At 39.3% G+C, this 19,871-nt stretch overlaps 2 protein-coding genes across 2 annotated transcripts in view; both read right to left on the minus strand.

Moving 5' to 3' along the window:
- Positions 1-19,871, minus strand: part of LOC123784112 (uncharacterized) — a 78,844-nt gene that overhangs the window by 24,906 nt on the left and 34,067 nt on the right. The gene's annotated exons all lie outside the window — the stretch shown is intronic.
- Positions 2,961-7,923, minus strand: LOC123784123 (vomeronasal type-1 receptor 1-like). The gene has a single exon (XM_045785384.2). The coding sequence runs from the start codon at positions 7,195-7,197 to the stop codon at positions 6,295-6,297; it is 903 nt and encodes a 300-aa protein (XP_045641340.1). The 5' UTR covers positions 7,198-7,923; the 3' UTR covers positions 2,961-6,294.

The following is a 19,871-nucleotide window of genomic DNA, read 5'->3' on the forward strand; positions in this document are numbered from 1 at the left end:
CCCTGTCCAGTGCAGAGCCTGAGGTGGGGCTGAATCCCATGACCCTGAGATCATGGCATAAGCCGAAATCAAAAGTCAGACACTCAACTGACTGAGCCACCCAGATGCCCCAACACTGTGCTTCTAAGTAGAAAGAATTGCTAACTGTAGCAATGACTTTCATTTGGGGGACATAACTGAGACCTCTGTACTACTGGCATTTACTATGAGTTTAACCTGCCATCATCTAACACACAGAAATTAGGAATCCTGATTGATTTAATGATAAACTACAGTCATTATCCAAACTCCATCCATTTCGACACAAGCTAAACAAGTGAAGTAAGTGGAGATGTGATAGGAGTCACCATATTTGCATCTTTTATTCTTTGATGATGTCACTCTCCTTGCAATGTCATATATATAGATATATAGATATATCACTTGCAAATTGCTATTGCAACAGTCAGATTAATTTCCAAGGACTTTCCAAGAACTTTTCCTATAATAACAGTACTCACTCTTCATATTAAGGAGGAAATGCAGGGATTCTGCTGTTGTCAAGTATGCATCAAGAAATGGAAAAAATGATCACAGTTTCTTTTTTAAAAATATTTTATTTATTTATTTATTTGAGAGAGAGTATGTGAGAGTGACAGAGAAAGCATGAGCGGGGAGGAGGGGCAGAGGGAGTGGGAGAAGCAGACTCCCCGCTGAGCAGGGAGTCCAAAATGGGACTCGATCCCAGGACCCTGGGATCATGACCTGATCCAAAGGCAGATGCTTAACCGACTGAACCACCCAGGCATCCTTCTACAGACATTTTAAAGATAATGAGAATGCAATAAATAAAATTTCAGTATTTGACAACTTAGTTTAATGACCAATTTTCTTGAAAAATAAAACCTATGAATGACACAGAAGAAATAGAAAGTCTGAATTCTCTTAGCTCCATTAAAGAAATTGGGCCACTACTCTAAATTTTTTCCACAAGAAAACTCCATGTGTGGATTGCTTCACCAGGGAATTCTAAACATTTAAGAAAGAAATAATATTAATCTTACACAAACTCATCTAGAGAACAGAAAGAAGGAAACACTCTGCAACTCATTGTAAAAGTCCAGTAATTTTGATACCAAGCCTGATAAGGACATTTCAAAATGCATCTCATAAACATAGATGCAAAACTCTTTATCAAAATACTAATAAATCAATTAAAAATAAAATATATATCACAACTAAATAGGGTTTATTCAAGAAATGCAAAATTCTTAGCAAACTGAGAACAGAAGAAAACCTCCTTATTCTTACAATAACATTTAAAATTTCTTCAGCTAATCATAACGATGAATTATTATAATTAATGGTGAAAATTGAAAGCTTTTCCCCCTAAGATAAGAATTAAGCAAGTATGCCCATTCTCACCACTTTGTTGGAGGTTCTATCCAATGAATTTAAGGGAAGACAAATGAATAAACGGCATATAGATTGGATGAAAATAAATAAACCTGTTATTATCACAGATGACATCATGGTGCACATAGATAATAAAATGGAATCTAAAGCAATATACCATAATTTAGCAATGTTGCTGAATTCAAATTCAAAATACAACACTAATTTTATTTCTATGTACTTTCTAAATACTACCAACAAAGAAACTTTTTTCTTTTTTCAACAAAGAAACTTTAAAAGTGATGCCATTTAGAGGTGCTTGGCTGTTCGCGGGGTTGTAAGTTTGAGCCCCACATTGGGTACAGAGATTGCTTAAAAACAAAATCTTTTTTTTTTAAGTTACGCCATTTAAAATTGCATCAAAAACATCAATTATCTAGAGAAACATCTAATAAAGGATGTGTAAGACTTCTACACTGAAAAGCAAGAGTCACATACTCCATTGACAGAGCCAGCCAGGCACCCAAGGCAACATTTTGAAAGATAATTCACAAGAGAAGACAGCCAAATGGACAAAAAACATACATAAAGATTCTTAACTTCAGTAGTCACAGGGGAATGAAAATTAAAAACACAGTGTGATATCACTACACATTCATCAGTATGGCTAAAATGGGGGAGAAATAGACAATGCCAAATGTTGGGGGAATATTTGGAGCAACGGAATTATCATACACTGCTGGTGGAAATATCAATTCATTGTTACAAACTCTTTGGAAAACTGTTTGGTATTGTCTACAGAAGCTAAAATATGCCTACCAAATGATCCAGCGGTTTTCACTATATTCTCAGAAGAGATTCTTGTATAAATGTCTCAAAAGACATGTACAAACAAATTTATAACAGCACTATTCTAATAGCCAAGTCTGGAAACAAGCCAAAAGAACATGTACGCTAGAAGGATTAAATTGCCTTGTATTTACACAATGGAAGAATATGCAGATATGAGAATAAAAGAATTTCAACTCCAGGGGCCTCTGGCTGGCTCAGTCAGTAGAGCACTTGACTCTTGATCTTGGAGCTGTGAGTTCGAGCCCTACATTCGGTGTAGAGATTACTTAAAAATTTAAAAATCTTAAAAACTTCAACTACACACAATAACAGATGTGAGTTTCAGAATCATAATGTTGAGCCACAGAAGGCAGGTGTAATGTACATACTGCTTCACTCCATCTATACAGAGCTCAAATAGAATGACACTAATGTACAGTGTTAGAAATCTGGATGGGGTTACCTTTGGGATTAGTGACTTCACTATGGCATAAAAATCAATCCTAGGATATTGGTACTGGTATGTTCTTAATCTGGATTTTGGTTTCATCAGAGCACACACATTGTGAGAATGTCAGTCCACACACTTATGATTTGGGTCTCTTTCCTTATGAATGCTATACTGCCATAAAATTTATGGGGGCAAAAAGACATCATGTGGAGTAAACAAGAGCCTGGAATTTTTATAAATCTCATCTGTATTGGAAGCTGGCACAGAAATAACAAGACAATAAAGACTCATGTTTGGGGCGCCTGGGTGGTTCAGTCGGTTAAGCATCTGCCTTCAGCTCAGGTCATGATCTCAAGGTCCTGGGATCAAGCCCCGCATCGGGCTCCCTGCTCAGCGGTGAGTCTGCTTCTCCCTCTCCCTCTGTGATCTCTCTCACTCTCTCTCAAATAAATGAATAAAATCTTAAAAAGAGAGAGAGAGAGACTCATGTTTGCCTGGGGATTGTAATTGCCTCAGAAAAGGAGAAAGGCAAATACGTAAAAATATATGCAAATTTGAACAATGCTCACCACTTCCATTACACCACACCTGGATTATCACAGTTTGCCTTCTAGTGTCCTTTGATCTCCTGAGCAAGAACCCAGGAGGAAGATCACTGTATCAGTTAGGATTCAATCAGAGAAGTAGAACCACTGGGAGGGGTATGGAATATGAGGGTATTTTAAAATAAGAATTAGAACTCTCACCATTGTGGGAGCTGGTAAAGAAGTCTATGGGATGCCATGAAGGTCCAGTGGTGGGCCTGAGGTCACCGTAGGTTGGCAGGCCACAGAGTCAGGATATAAAAGCTGGGTGTGAAATAGGAGAGAGTGAAGACAAAGTGGGACCTGTGTCGGTGTCTCACGACCTCCACCTCCTACAACGTGGGTGACCTGCAGAAGGGGGCACAGAGTCATGGGCTGCACACACACACCTGGCGCAGTGCTAGGAGGAGCTGAACAAGGTTTCCTGGCAGGAGCTGGAGCGTCGTGCCTGCTGGTGAGTCAGCAGATGAGCAGCACCGTGGGGAGCTGTGGCAGCACCTGGGGCCCCCACTGCCCTTCAGAGCATATGGCTACCGCTTCTCTTCCAACTTCTAAATATGGCACAAACATCGCCTCCGCCAACCCTATCCTGAAACCGTTTGGGAAGGGAGTTCTTGGAATTGATACAGTATAAAACCACCATCATCATTCTTTCAGAAAAATAAATAGGATCATGTCATTCCTCTGTTCAAAAACATCTAACGGCTCCCTAAAAAAGTCAATATAATTACACTACCTACAAGACTTCATATAAGCTGGCACTTTTAACTCTTCCTATTGCTTATTCCCAAGTCTCCTGGCAGCCCCTCTGGTCACCTTACTATTCCCTCAACATACCAATAACTGTCCTTCCTCAGTCTCTCCTCTACCTATCCCCTCCACCCTCTATATTCTTGCCAAACACTGTATGCTTTACTTTCTCCCTCAAGTCCTTCAGGACTCTGTTCAAATATCACACTCTCAGGAAGGGATCTCCTGACCAGATCATTTAAAACAATCACCCAGGGGGCACCTGGGTGGCTCAGTCAGTTGAGCGTCCAACTCCTGGTTTCTGCTCAGGTTATCATCTCAGGGTCATGAGATCAAGCCCCATGTCTCATGGGCTGCACACTCAGGGGAAGTCTGCTTAAGATTCTGTTTACCTCTCCCGCTCCCTCTCTGCCCCCCTCCCACCACTCATGTGCATGCACTCTCTCTCTATCTCTCTCCCTAAAATAAACAAACAAACAAACAAACAAACAAATAAATAAATAAATAAATAAAATCTTCAACAAAACAAAACAAAACTGAACCATCCAGGGCATTCCTTGTCCCCTTCCTACTGATTACTTTTCAATTGAGCACTTAGCAGCAGCTGAAATACTATAGTGTTATCTATTTAACATTTTCTGCCACTCCCAGTAGAAATGTAAACTCCATAAGGACCATTATTTTTTCCTATCATATGTATTATTATATATTACTATATATAACATCACCTATAACAGTGACTGGCATATAGTAAGGGAGCATTGAATATTCTTGTTAAAATGAATGAATAAATGAATGAAGTGTAGATCTTCCTCCTCTATCTGATCTTTATTTATTTTTTATTATGTTCAGTTAGCCACTGTATCGTACATCATCGGTTTTGTATATAGTGTTCAATGATTCATTAGTTGTGACTCTATCAGATCTTGAAATGAAGCTAACTTGTTACTAAGTTCTCAGGCATATTCTCTCCACTCTCAAAATGCCTTTTCTCTTATTTCAACCCTACCTAAGTCCCTATTACCCATATATGCTGTTGACAGCCAAATGTGTATTTCCAAAGCAAATCTTCCATCTGTCCCCCACTCAGAGATACATGTGTATGATACTTCACCAGATGCATTCATGATGCACACTCCACTGTGCATGCACTCCACGTGCTAAAAAAAAATGTGCAGTATTTCTACATCCCAAGGACAGCTTCCCAATTTCTGAAGATCAAGGAACACCACCACAATCCATCCAGTTGCCCAAGTCTTAAGAGAATGGTGAGGCACTGTCCCCACCAGCCTTAAATAACCATTTGTAAAATGATCGCTAAGTTCAGTGCATACTTCTTCCTAAGGAAGTTTTTCTCAAGTCCATGTGCTCCTCCTCCTCATGTTGATTTTCATCATCTTTATCAGAAGCATCATCCTCTCTCACCTTGTTGACTTCAGAAGTCTCCTGTATCTTCTTCCCAAGTTCACTCTTGCTTAATTCAATAAACCATGCTCATAATTGTTATGCAAATTGGACATTAAAAAAATGCCTCCTTTCTCCTTGACAAAATCCTTAAATTGTCTGAAACTGCTGTTGAGATTCATGGTACAAATTCTTTTTTTTTTTTTAAGATTTTATTTATTTATTTGACAGAGATAGAGACAGCCAGCAAGAGAGGGAACACAAGCAGGGGGAGTGGGAGAGGAAGAAGCAGGCTCCCAGCGGAGGAGCCCGATGTGGGGCTCAATCCCAGAACGCTGGGATCACGCCCTGAGCTGAAGGCAGACGCTTAACCGCTGTGCCACCCAGGTGCCCCCATGGTACAAATTCCTAACCTAATCTGTAAAACCTAGCAAATTGTCATCCCACCCTTCGGCCCATGCCGAAGTCCCTCGTTCTTGGCACAAAAGTTACACGGGGTTTCTTTCGGTTCTTTGTATGTTCTGTGTTCCTTCCTGGAAATGGTGTTCAAACGTGCTTTTCCATTTACCTAAAACACCCACTATGGTTGGCAAACTTCCTCCAAAATGTTCAGGAAGTAGCATAAACTTCAGATACAAAGGAAAGCTTTCCACAGTCCTTACACTTACTATCCTGAGTTCCTCATTGCACCAATCTGTGTGACTGCAATTATATACACTTATTTGTTTGATGTCTGGATTCTCCACAGACTTTATTGGAGCAGATACCCTTGCTGTTCACCACTGTGTCTAACACATCAGTGATACGGAGAATATACTTCATCTACTTCACAGAAGGAGATCGATGGGTGAATGAACATTGTACAAGGCTGTCAGAAGTTGGGAAAATTCTACAACTTCCTCAGCAGGAACAGCAGGGGCCAGAAATATGAGGATCATTTTTTAAGAGCAAAAAGGGACTGAGGGTTGGAAAACAAGATGCTAGAAATACACTGGTTTTCACAAGCCGCAACTGTGGGTTGTCAAAATAATAAGCATACGTTTCAAAAACAGAAGAGAGAGAATAAAATAAAACAAAAGTGCTCACAAGTATCAGGATAGTTTTTGTGGCTCTGATCTTTGGGGACATTTGGGAGGATTGCCTAGTGCTGTGAATGTATTGGACTCGCTGTTGGTGCCTATAAAGGAAAAATATCATGTATCCACTGGCCCATATCATGAGTCCCAAACAAATAACATCAACAGAGGTGAAAATAACTAAACATAATGATTCTGTAATTGTGTTAATAAACCAATGAGGGCAATACCCAAGATTTGATTTCACACTGATATTTCTGCTACTCTTTGGTCCACTCACTCTCATGGGAACAATGATGTTTATTAGCAAATGAAACATCCAACTCAGGATACATGGAGAATTAATATGCTTTGGGGATTTGAATTTGAGTTCTGCCCATCTACAGTTTGTAGGATTAATACTCAAGGCCTGGAAACCACCCAAAAGACAGGTGGTGCTAAGAGAATTTCCCCAGGCCACTCTGTGAAAATAAAAGACAAGTTTACATGTGACATCATGTAGGAAATATTTCAACCCAAAGGCTACCATTGTCAAAGGAATTCCTCCACAAAGAAGGATCAAAGTATTGGCTAAAGCAAGATGGTTGATTATTTGCCCTAATGGTCTCAATCTATGTCTCCTAAAAAGAGAGCAGACATTATGACAAAGGAGTAAAACATTACCCATAGTCCCTATTCCAGTCTGAGCAAGGATGACCATACCTATTGCAAAGTTAGCAGAAATCATTGCCTAGGTGACTGAGGTATGATTTTTCTCAGGTCCATAGAACCTGGGGAGAAACAGAAGGAACACATGAATGTCTTCAAGTCAAGTGAACTACAGTTCTCACCATAATTTCTTTAAAAACTCCTTTCTGGGAACCCTATCCCCTTGTCATGCATAAAAATCCCATTTCTAAAGTTTTCTTTTTTTCTCCTCATCACCTACTAAATCTCCTGTGGTACTTATAACAATTGAAATTATCTTATTGGATTACATTATTTCTATCAAAGGAAGACCTCTTCCTCCTACAGAACTATGAGAGCCATGAAAACAGGGGTCTCGTCTACCTGTTTTCAGTCCATATCCGGCGTCTAGAACAATCTGTTACTAGCAGGAGTCAATTAATATCTATTACATGAATAAACAAATAATTATTTGTTTTTATGCCAAAAGTTATTTCAATTATTTATTTTTATGCCAAAAGTTATTTCAATATTCCTTTACATTGACAGATTTCTTAACACGGAATGCATATTCTCTACTTAATAGTTTAAAATAGTGCATAGGGGCGCCTGGGTAGCGCAGTCGTTAAGCGTCTGCCTTTGGCTCAGGGAGTGATCCTGGCGTTCCGGGATCAAGTCCCACATCAGGCTCCTCCGCTGGGAGCCTGCTTCTTCCTCTCCCTCTCCCCTGCTGTGTTCCCTCTCTCACTGGCTGTCTCTCTGTCACATAAATAAATAAAATCTTTAAAAAATAAAAATAAAAAAATAAAATAGTGCATAAAGGGGCACCCGGGTGGCTCAGTTGGTTAAGTGTCTGCCTTCAGCTCAGGTCATGATCCCAGGGTCCTGAGATTAAGTCCCGCATTGGGCTCCCTGCTTCCCCCTCTCCCTCTGCCTGCAGCTCCCGCACTTGTGCTCTCCATCTCTCTGTCAAATAAATAAATAAAATCTTTTTAAAAAATAGTGTTATTTGTGTGTTATTTGAAACTGCGTGTTCTTGCTTGATTTGAGCATTTGTTTGGTTTTGTTTATGTAAAAGCTTAACCTATCTGAAAGATAGGTATCCAAGTATCTTATGTTGCACTGGATCCTATCAAATACACTTTGTCAAATGTTATATTTCTATAAACCAATGTAATTTTTTAATACAACTCTTGAAGCAAGGACCTAAACTGAATTGAGCAGTATATTATATCTTAATAATAATACAACATTAACAAAGATATATTCCAAGACTACCCATGATTAGTATGACAATGAATATTAGAAACAATCTCATTTCATGGGGGATAAAAGACTAATATGATCTCAGGCACACGATTATTCATTATTTTTCTTTTTTCAGATTTTATTTATTTATTTGACAGAGAGAGAGCAAACGAGAGCACAAGTAGGGGGAGAAGCAGGCAGAGGGACAAGCAGGCTCCCTGTTGAGCAGGGAGCCCGATGTGGGACTTGATCCCAGGACCCTGGGATCATGACCTGAGCCGAAGGCAGACGCTTAACCAACTGAGCCACCCAGGCGTCCCTTTTAAGATTTTTAAAAAATTTATTTATTTGGGAGATAGCACAAGCAGGTGGGCAGAGGGAGAAGCAGACTTCCTGCTGATCAGGGAGCCGGAGGTGGTGGGTTTGATCCCAGGACCCTGGGATCATGACCTGAGTGGAAGGCAGATACTTAACCGACTGAGCCACCCAGGTGCCTCGATTATTCATTATTTTTCTGGCTCAGTCAATAAAATGGCAGGAAAAAGTTATTCCTCCTGAAAATTAGATCTTTTTTTTTTTAAGATTTTATTTATTTATTTGACAGAGACAGAGACAGCCAGCGAGAGAGGGAACACAAGCAGGGGGAGTGGGAGAGGAAGAAGCAGGCTCATAGCGGAGGAGCCTGATGTGGGGCTCGATCCCAGAATGCCAGGATCACGCCCTGAGCTGAAGGCAGACGCTTAACTGCTGTGCCACCCAGGCGCCCCGAAAATTAGATCATTTTTATGTGTAAATTTTGAAGAACATACTGAAATATTTTAGAAGTAATAACATAGTAATTTGTTCAAATGTTACATAAATATGAAAAATTTTAAAATATATTATACATAAACAGATTTCAAATCTTGGAACCAAACTAGATCAGTAATGTGCTGGAAATATAAAAGTAAAAAAAAGCAAATAGCACAAAAAAATCTTAAATGAGTGGAACTCATTCCATGTTCTTGGATGGGAAGATATAACACGTCAAGATCTGAAACTTCCTCAAATGTGTAGATTCAATCCAATGTCAGTCAAAATAGCAAGATAATTTTTGGGGGGAACGGGGCAATTTGTCTCAAAATTTAGCTATAATTGTACAAGAAAATCAAGTCATTTTCCCCAATGCTTTATTACCCAAATTTTCAAACATACAGAAACTGATTCATTTTTTAAAAATAATAATAACAATGGATTGCCTACCTGATTTCCTAGAACTTATTACAGCAATTAAAGTGTGGGTACAATTGAAGAACAGTAAAACATATCAATGGGTCAGGATGAAGTGTCCAGAAAAAATTATAAATAGAAAATTCAACAAATTAGAAAATAGCCATCTGGTATGAGGAACCAGAATAATTGGTGAATGATTTGGAAAATATAAAGTTGGGTTGTCAAATCAAATCTTAACAGACAAATAAATTCCAGGGCAAAAAAAAAAAAATCATTAGAAAGAGCAGGAACCAGACACACATGCAAATGGAAATAGAAGCGGAGGTGCAGCTGACCAAGAGAGTACTGTGACTGATGATGAATTCTGTATGGGCTCTGTGCTTGAGCAAAAAAAAAAAAAAAAAAAAGTGAAGATGGCTCCCTAAAGTCCATGCACCCCGAGATTCAGTGAGATTTCACCAAATCTTTAAGCCCCTGTGAGCACTGACCCTGTGCTAGCCATAACCATGATCCACCATATTTGCTTTCAGGATTTTTATGTCCCTGGAACACAGAGCAGAAGGCAGGATCCACATCAGATGTCTAATTGTAAGACCAATACCACATCTCAGAATTCTGGTTTTGAACCCAAGTATGCTATTGGAAATGAGAACCCAGCTGTGAGATATTCACTCGTAAGGATGCCTTCTTCTTTAATTGGATCTGGTATGTATTCCAAGATATATTATTTTGATTAGAAGATCAGAATCTACAATAAAATATAATTTCTTAGTGTACCAATCTAATTAAGATGCAGACAATGTCTTAAAATTTTTCATCAGTGCACACATTGCAGTCTCCCATATAAGTAAATTTCCCAAATTCAGTCTCATCCAGACAAGGTCCAACGGAAACAGAAGACATTAATATTTATTTAAGACAGTCTATGCATCAGACCTATAATTTTCTCTATTATACATTTAACTCATCTTGCTCCCACACTTAAGGAATCTCAGACTAAGGTTTAATTAAAGAACAGAGTAAAAATTGGGACAGAACTAATGCAGGGAAAGAATCAAGGAGACACCGTAGGCAAGTGGGCAAGAGGAAGAGAATCTCCAAATGATTAGAGAACATCCCTTCCCAGTAAGGCAGGCTCTACCATGAATTCTTGTGTGTTCTCATGAAAAGGCATTATTGTCCAGACATTGTGTAGATTCCCATCTCTGAATATTCACCCCTTTTCTCTCCCAGACAATTTCTAAATCTCAAATAAAACTCCACTCACCTGAGCAAACCTTTGTTAGAAGATGGTAGACCCAATGTTTATCAGATTTGCCGTGGGAGGGAAAAGCTGAAACCTCAGTTATAGGCTTGGTTTTACTGACCTCATCTCTTCACTGCTGTGATTATTATGTTACTTCTAGCATCAATGACAGGGCCTCCAAGAAAAATCTCTAAACACTTTTTGCTCAGCATACTAATTATCCAAATTAATTATGAGTGTTTCAAGAGAATATCCCAAGATGCTGTCAGAGGGAACTGGAAGAAAACATTTTCCTGCATTCCCTACAGGGATGAGGTCAAATAATTGTGAGGTCCAAACAGTGAGGGCTTGGAGAATACACGTGACTCTGCACTCCCTATCTTCTGAAAATCTCTGAGGGGTATACTTCCTAGAAGATAATTTGTAGATCCCATAGGCCTGGATGACTTCCACCTCTCATAGATTTGGTAGAGAAAACAAGAGGCCTTCCAAGGAAGGAGTGTGGGGGATATCTAAACAAGACAGAAGAGGGGCACCTGGCTGGCTCAGTCAGAAGAGTATGTGATCCTTGATCTTAGGATTGTGAGTTTGAGCCCCACATTGGGTGTAGAGATTATTTAAAATAACTACATGAAAATTTAAAAAATAAATAAATAAACAAGGCAGCAGGTAGTGACAGAGACCCATTATAAAAGATAAAATAAATGAGATGGGGCTGTGTGATGGAAGGTCAATTTATTATGCACTCGGTGTATCGGAGTGAAGAAATGGTGGAGAGTACAGATCACTCTACCAATAAATGTAACCGTAAAATAGTAACCAGAACTTCCTGGGGGAAGAGAGAGAGTTTAAATACTGATGGGTAAATCCAATTTGTTGGATTACAGTAAAGATATATTTAATATTAATTAGATCAAAGTCCATTACTAGGTAAAAAGAAAAAGGCAGAGGAGGAGAAACACAGGATCCATGCATTAGCAAAAAATTAATCTTAGCCTTAAAAAGGAATACATTACCCACTTAACATAAGCTTAGGGAAAAAAAATGGGTCTAAGTGCACCTGGCTGGCTCAGTCAGAGGGGCCTATAAGTCTTGATCTCGGTGTCACAAGTTTCAGCCCCAGTGGGGTGTAGAGATTAAATAAATAAAACTTTAAAAAAAGAATGGGTGTAAAGTGAGGATCATTCTGAATTGTGGGAGGAAATACAAGGGATTTCTCAACAGATAACTTAAACCTCTCTAGGAGACAAGCATATCTTAAAAGAGAGGAGGAAGCATAAAGATCTGAGGATAATTAAGAATATTTGAAAGCCCAGTGGCAGATAATGGTAGAAAGAGTTGAAAGATGAAATAGAAGGGATCTGCTAGGAGCAATTCAGGTTATTTCCAGTGAAATATTTATGCTGACACCAATCTACCAAGTTGTATATTCAGCTGCACAAAACTGCCATAGCGTAGCCACAGCGGGGGGAATGGACACTAGATTCAATCAATGCTGAGGTTTTTCCAGGTCAGGGTGATGAAATAAGAAAAGAATTAAGGACACTAGGATTAACAAAAGACTGACCAATAAATTACACTACAGGGAGAAAAAAAAGAAATGTTGGGATGAATTGACATGACAGAAAACTAAGAATATGTGGGGTGCCTGGGTGGCTCAGTTGGTTAAGCATCTGCCTTCAGCTCAGGTCATGATCCCAGGACCCTGGGATCGAGCCCCACCTTGGGCTCCCTGCTTGTCAGGGAGTCTGCTTGTCCCTTCCCCTCCTCTGCCTGCTCATGCTCTCTTTCACTCTCTCTCACTCTTGATTGTGCTCTCTCTCTCTCAAATAAATAAAATCTTCTTTAAAAAAAGAAAACTAAGAATATGTACATAATAGGCTAGAGAGGCAATAAGAGAGAACAGGGAGCTATATAGAAAAAGAGTCCCAGAAATCTGCATGGGGCGCCCCTGAGTCTTCACTGAATACTAAGCTGTACACGCATAGGGTAAAACTCCGTAAGGTTGTACATATAAAAGACAGGTAACTATGAACTAAACATTCCCAGAGCTCATTCAAAGCTGGAAGGTGTTCAAGTTATGACCAGCTAGAAAGGAGAGTCCTCACTAATCACTTTGGGCATTCAGTTGAGGCACCAGAGGGGCCATGCCTTACTGGTTGGACTAAATATCTCTCTAAAGATGGTTATTCTAAACCCAGCTAACAAAGCTTGAATGTAAGCTTTGAGAGAATCAAACTGAACCACAAGTAAATTAACTGTATATCAGAAGAAGTAAAATTGACAATGTTCATCATTCAATTAAAAATTATTAGGTATGCCAATAAACCAGAAAACATATGACCCTAAACAGGAGGAAAAAAGCCAATAAAACAGATCCGTTTGTATATTTTGTTTGTTTGTTTAGTCACTAGATGGGATTAACAATGGATTACACACAGAAGAGGTCAGTAAACTAGAAGAATTTTCAGTAAAAACTACCCAAAATGAAGCAAAAGAGTTAATTTTTAAAAGGTAATAGAGCTTCATTTGTGTGTGAGATAATATTAAGTAGGCTAATATACACATAATAAAAATCCTCAGAGAAAAGGAGGAAATATGGGGCACCTGGGTGACTCAGTCAGTTAAGTGTCTGCCTTTGGCTCAGGTCATGATCTTGGGGTCCTGGGATCGAGCCCTGCATTGTGCTCCCTCCTCAGCAGGGAGTCTGCTTGTCCCTCTCCCTTTGCCCCTGTTCCCAGCTCATGTTCTCTCTCTCTCTCTCTTTCAAATAAACAAATAAATAAATAAATAAAATCTTTTTAAAAGGGGGGGAATACATATTTTGGAAGGAATAATGTATAATAAATTCCTAAGTTTGGTGAAAACTATAAGCTCACAGATCCAAGAAACACTTCATAAAAACTGAAGTCCTGAAAACTAGTTAAACATAGTCTTAAAAGCAGCCAAAGAAAAATACACGTTAGAAAAAGAAGAACAGGGATGACTGGGTGGCGCAGTCAGTTAAGTGTCTGCCTTGGCTCAGGTCATGATCTTGGGGTCCTGGGATGGAGCCCAACATTGGGCTTCCTGCACACTGGGGAGACTGCTTCTCTCTTCCCTCTGCCCCCCCCCACTCACGCTCTCTCTCTCAAATAAATAATTAAAATCGTTAAAAAAAAAGAAGAGGAACAAAAATAAGAAACAATGATTTCTTTTTTTTTTTTAATGATTTTTTATTATATTATGTTAGTCACCATACAGTACATCCCCGGTTTCCGATGTAAGGCTCGATGATTCATTAGTTGTGTATAACACCCAGTGCACCATGCAATACGTGCCCTCCTTACTACCCATCACCGGTCTATCCCATTCCCCCACCCTCCTCCCCTCTGAGGCCCTCAGTTTGTTTCTCATAGTCCATAGTCTCTCATGTTTCATTCCCCCTTCTGATTACCCCCCCTTTCTTTATCCCATTCTTCCCCTACCAATCATCCTAGTTCTTATGTTCCATAGATGAGAGAAATCATATGATAGTTGTCTTTCTCTGCTTGACTTATTTCACTTAGCATTATCTCCTCCAGTGCCGTCCATGTTGTAGCAAATGTTGAGAACTCGTTCTTTCTGATAGCTGAGTAATATTCCATTGTATATATGGACCACAACTTCTTAATCCAGTCATCTGTTGAAGGGCATCTCGGCTCCTTCCACGATTTAGCTATTGTGGACATTGCTGCTATGAACATTGGGGTGCATATGGCCCTTCTCTTTACTACATCTGTATCTTTAGGGTAAACACCCAGTAGTGCAATGGCTGGATCATAGGGTAGCTCAATTTTTAACTTTTTTTTTTTTTAAAGATTTTATTTATTTATTTGACAGAGATAGAGACAGCCAGCGAGAGAGGGAACACAAGTAGGGGGAGTGGGAGAGGAAGAAGCAGGCTCACAGCGGAGGAGCCTGATGTGGGGCTCGATCCCATAATGCTGGAATCACGCCCTGAGCCGAAGGCAGACGCTTAACCGCTGTGCCACCCAGGCGCCCCTCAATTTTTAACTTTTTAAGGGACCTCCACACTGTTTTCCAGAGTGGCTGTACCAACTTGCATTCCCACCAACAATGTAGGAGGGATCCCCTTTCTCCACATCCTCTCCAACAATTGTTGTCTCTTGCCTTGTCTATTTTTGCCATTCTAACTGGCGTAAGGTGGTATCTCAGTGTGGTTTTGATTTGAATTTCCTTGATGGCTAATGATTTTGAACATTTTTTCATGTGTCTGTTAGCCATTTGTATGTCTTCATTGGAAAAGTGTCTGTTCATATCTTCTGCCCATTTTTTGATTTGTTTATTTGTTTCTCGTGTATTGAGTTTGAGAAGTTCTTTGTAGATCTTGGATACCAGTCCTTTATCTGTAGTGTCATTTGCAAATATATTCTCCCATTCCGTGGGCTGCCTCTTAGTTTTTCTGACTGTTTCCTTGGCTGTGCAGAAACTTTTAATCTTGATGAAGTCCCATAAATTCATTTTATCTTTTGTTTCTCTTGCCTTTGGGGATGTATCATGAAAAAGGTTGCTTTGGCCGATGTCGTAGAGGTTGCTGCCTATGTTCTCCTCTAGAATTTTGATGGATTCCTGTCTCACATCGAGGTCTTTCATCCATTTGGAGTTTATTTTTGTGTATGGTGTGAGATAGTGGTCAAGTTTCATTCTTTTGCATGTAGCTGTCCAATTTTCCCAGCACCATTTATTGAAGAGACTGTCTTTTTCCCACCGGATGTTTTTTCCTGCTTTATCAAATATTAGTTGCCCAAAGAGCCGAGGGTCCATTTCTGGGCTCTCTATTCTGTTCCATTGGTCTATGTGTCTGTTTTTGTGCCAGTACCATGCTGTCTTTGTGATCACAGCTTTGTAGTACAGCTCAAAATCCGGCATTGTGATGCCCCCAGCTTAGAAACAATGATTTCTTATCAGAAATTACACAGACCCTAAGAGAATTGAATTATATTTTTACAGAGCAGAAGGGGGGGGGAACTGTCAACATAGAATTTTACACCCAAATAAAATCTCTCTCTCAAGGGAATTTAAAATATTTTTCAAAAAAATAAAAAGAAAGATTTTCTCTAATGAACAAAAACAGAGAATTTATCACCAACAGAACTTCACTGGAAGAAAAGTTAAAGGAAGTTCTTCAAGTGGAAGAAAAATGATACCAGATGGAAATCTAGATTTACACAAATAAATAATGTGTGCTGCAATGGAAAATACATAGGTAAATGTAAAAGGGTTTTTTTTTTTCATTGTTGATTTCTTAAAATATTATTTTATTTTTTTTAATTTTATTTATTTATTTGAGAGAGAGAGAGAGAGAGAGGGCACAAAGGGAGAGTGAGAGGGAGAAGCAGGCTCCCAGCTGAGGAGGGAGCCCGACTCAGGGCTCAATGCCAGAGCCTTGGGATCATGACCTGAGCTGAAGGCAGACGCTTAACCAACTGAGCCACTCAGGTGTCCCTAAAATAATATTTTAAAAATAAAAATTATAATACTATGTTATAAGGTTTATAACATAGGTAGAAATAAAATCTATGTCAATTGCATAAAGAATGAGTGGATGAGTGGAAATACATTGTTGTTACTATATTACATGTGAAGTGGTCCAATATTACTTGATAGTAGACTGATAAATTGTCTACTGTAAATCCTAGAGCAACAACAATACAATAAGATATACAGCTAATAAGCCAATAACAAAGATAACAATACTAAAAACAAACAAACAAAAAACCCCTCAATTAACCCAAAAAGCAAAAAGGAGAAAAAATAAGCAACAGAGAGTGAAATTAGAGAGAAGATATCAAAAAAGGTAGATTTAAACTCAATGATATGAATAATCACATTATTTATAAATGGTACAAATACTTCAACTAAAAGGCAGAGAATAGTAGCCTAGGCGCCTTGCTGGCTCAGTCAGAGAGGCATGCAACTCTTGATCTCAGGGTCACAAGTCTGAGACCCACACGGGGTACAGAGATTACTTAAATAAATAAAATTGAAAAAATAAAAAGGCAGGACCCAACCATTAGCTTTACATAAGAAATTCATTCTAAAAATTCATATCAAGACTTATAGAACAATTCAACATCCATATGCAAAAGAGAGAGAGAGAGAACCTGGACCCATACCTTACATCATACACAAATATTAACTCAAATTTGATTATAGAACTACATATAAAAGTTAAAACTATAATGCACCAGAAGAAAATATTTGTTTCCCTGAAGTAGGTGCAGAATTCTTAAATAGAACACAAAAAGTAAAACCATAAAAGAAAAAATTGGACTTCTTCAAAATTAAAAGCTTTTGATCTTCAAAATTTACAGTTAAGAACATAAAAAGGCAAACCATGGGCTAGAAGGAAATATTTATAGCACTATATCTAACTTGGATCCAGAATATATAAACAACTCTTGAAATCTGTAAGAAGAATAAAAACAACTTCATTTCAAAACAAGCAAGATCAGTCACTTCCCAACGAAGATATATAAATGGTCAATGAGCACTTGAAAAAATGTTCAACATGGGCCACCTGGGTGGCTCAGTTGATTGGGCATCTGCCTTCAGCTCAGGTCATGATCCCAGGGTCCTGGGATAGAGTCCTGCATTGGGCTCCCTGCTTAGCAGGGAGTCTGCTCCTCTCTCTGCCCCTCCCCTGCTCGTGCTCTCTCTCTCTTAAAAAAAAAAATAAATAAATAAATAAATAAATAAATAAATAAATAAATATTTTAAAGAATGTTCAACATCATCAGACATCAGGGAAACACAAAACCACAGTAAGATACCACTATACAAGCACTCAAATTGTTAAAATCAGAAAGACTAAAGATCAGGAAACACTGGACCTCTTCTGTTTTCCTGGCAGATGTGAAATGTTGATGCCCACTTTGGAGGACAGTTCAGCACTTTCATACACTCAAAATATACTTACCATATGACTCCACAACTTCAGTTCTACATATTAATCCAAGAGAAATGAAAAATACGTCCACACAAAGACTTATGCATGATGTTCATAGCAGCCAAAGTCGGAAACAACTCAGTGACTAGATAAGCAAATTATGGTATATTCGTAGAACTGTTCAGCAATGAACAATGATATGATTGAATGGAATTCAAGAGTGGACAACTCAAGAATGGAATGCTCAAGAATTGACAACTGATACAGTTACAAGAAATCTCAAAAAAACATTTTGCTGAACAAATCAGTCAGGTGCAAGAGACTACATATTGTATGATTCCATTTATATGAAATTCTAGAAAAGTCAAAACTAATCTAGAGTGATGGAAAGCAGGTCAGTGGTTGCCTAGTTGCCTGTAGCTGGGGAAGGAGGTGTAATTGACCACAAAGGAACATGACGGAACATTTTGGGATGGTGGAAATGTTTTCTATCTTGACCGTAGTGGTGGTTACACGGATGTACACATCTGGCAAAACTCATTGACCTTATAACAGTCAATGTGCTTATAATGGTGCATTTTCCTGTCTGTGGATTACACTGCAATGAAGTTGAGTTAAACAGAAAAACAGAAAAAGACTTTCATGTCCAGGCAGGATGGAGCTGTTTGGAGCAAACCAGTGCTTCTGCTCAGAACAGCTAGAAAAGCCAGATCAATTACTACAACCATATTTCAAGGGAATCGGAGGGCTGTGGAAGCAATGAAGATTATGGAGATAAAATCCTAGAGAAGGAAGAATCCTTCGGACAAATGTTGAGGATCCTCAGGTCTATCTGAGTCATTTGCAAACTCAGGGTATGGTCCAAAGATGGTGTATCTAGGCTGAGCCACAGAGAAACCTGCAGAGCTTTTGGAAGTTGTGGGAGGGTGGAAGGGGTCAACTGGAGAGTTGAGGAGCTTCAAAAAATTGATATCCTACTTATGACATTTGGTGAATTACAAAACTGGGCCAAGCAGGAGGCTAAATAACTAGATCCCAACCCCCAGAAAACAAGGGCTGAATTTCCCATGGTATCCAGGTACATAGGAGACAAAGTACCCTTGGGGGAAGGTCCTTGAGGACAGCTGGGGGGGGCGGGATCTGGAAGTTCTCTAGAGGGGTGGCAAATTGCCACTGGGCATCCATAATGACTTTCTCCCTTGGGTTATTAACCAATCTAGACTCAGAAACAGACTGAGAACTCAGATTTTACCCTGGGGGGAAAAGTCTACCGCTAGAATTCACAAAGAAATTCAAGAGGCTTCCTTCTTGAGACGCATTATGTTCAGAAATTGGTCAGGATGGAATCCTGAATTTTCAAATATTTCAAAGTAGCTTACATAATCTCTTACCCCTTTCATCCTGATTCCTTATCCAGTTCGTAGTCTAGAAATGATTAATCCCTTTCTGGGATAGCAGTGTTGAATAACCGCGCTGCTTTCCGAAGGCACATGTACCAGGAGAAAGGTGAGGGAGGTAGAGTCAGGCTATCACTCCATGGCTGCAAACTGAAATTAATCCAAAAAGGTGAACACAAGTCGAGAGAAATGAGACATCCCCCATGAGAGCGGTCAAAAGTCTGATCTGTCAGGAGTGGGTGGAAGGGTTCACAGTTCTGGTGATGTCCTGGATCCTCCAACCCGCAACATTAGGACAGGAATCACAAGTTAGGAGGGCAGCTGGTCTACATTAGAAATGCAGAGCTGACTAGGAGCTCAATTTTAAATAGTCTGATCAGAGAATAAACCCTTTCCTGTGGGCACCTGTAAGTGACCCAGATGGTCCAGCCAGCCTGCACAACATTGTCACACAGGTCTGGCCCCTACCGAGGGATGCCCTACACCTGTGACAGGCCCAGAGTTTGAGTTCTCTTTATTGAGCCCTATACCTGCAGTTCATCACAGCTCAGATTAGGTTCTTACTTAGAGTCAGGACCAGGCAATTAGATCTGTTCATCCAGGATCTTTAAAAAGCCAGCAATTTTTTTTTTCAGCAGCAAAGACACTGTAGGGCCAGACAGCCATGTTCTAAGCTCAAGGGACAAGTAAAGGCCCTTTTC

This window comes from Ursus americanus, chromosome 21, assembly GCF_024610735.1.
Source record: "Ursus americanus isolate L20-20 chromosome 21, mUrsAme1.1.p, whole genome shotgun sequence".
Taxonomy (NCBI): Eukaryota; Metazoa; Chordata; class Mammalia; order Carnivora; family Ursidae; genus Ursus; species Ursus americanus.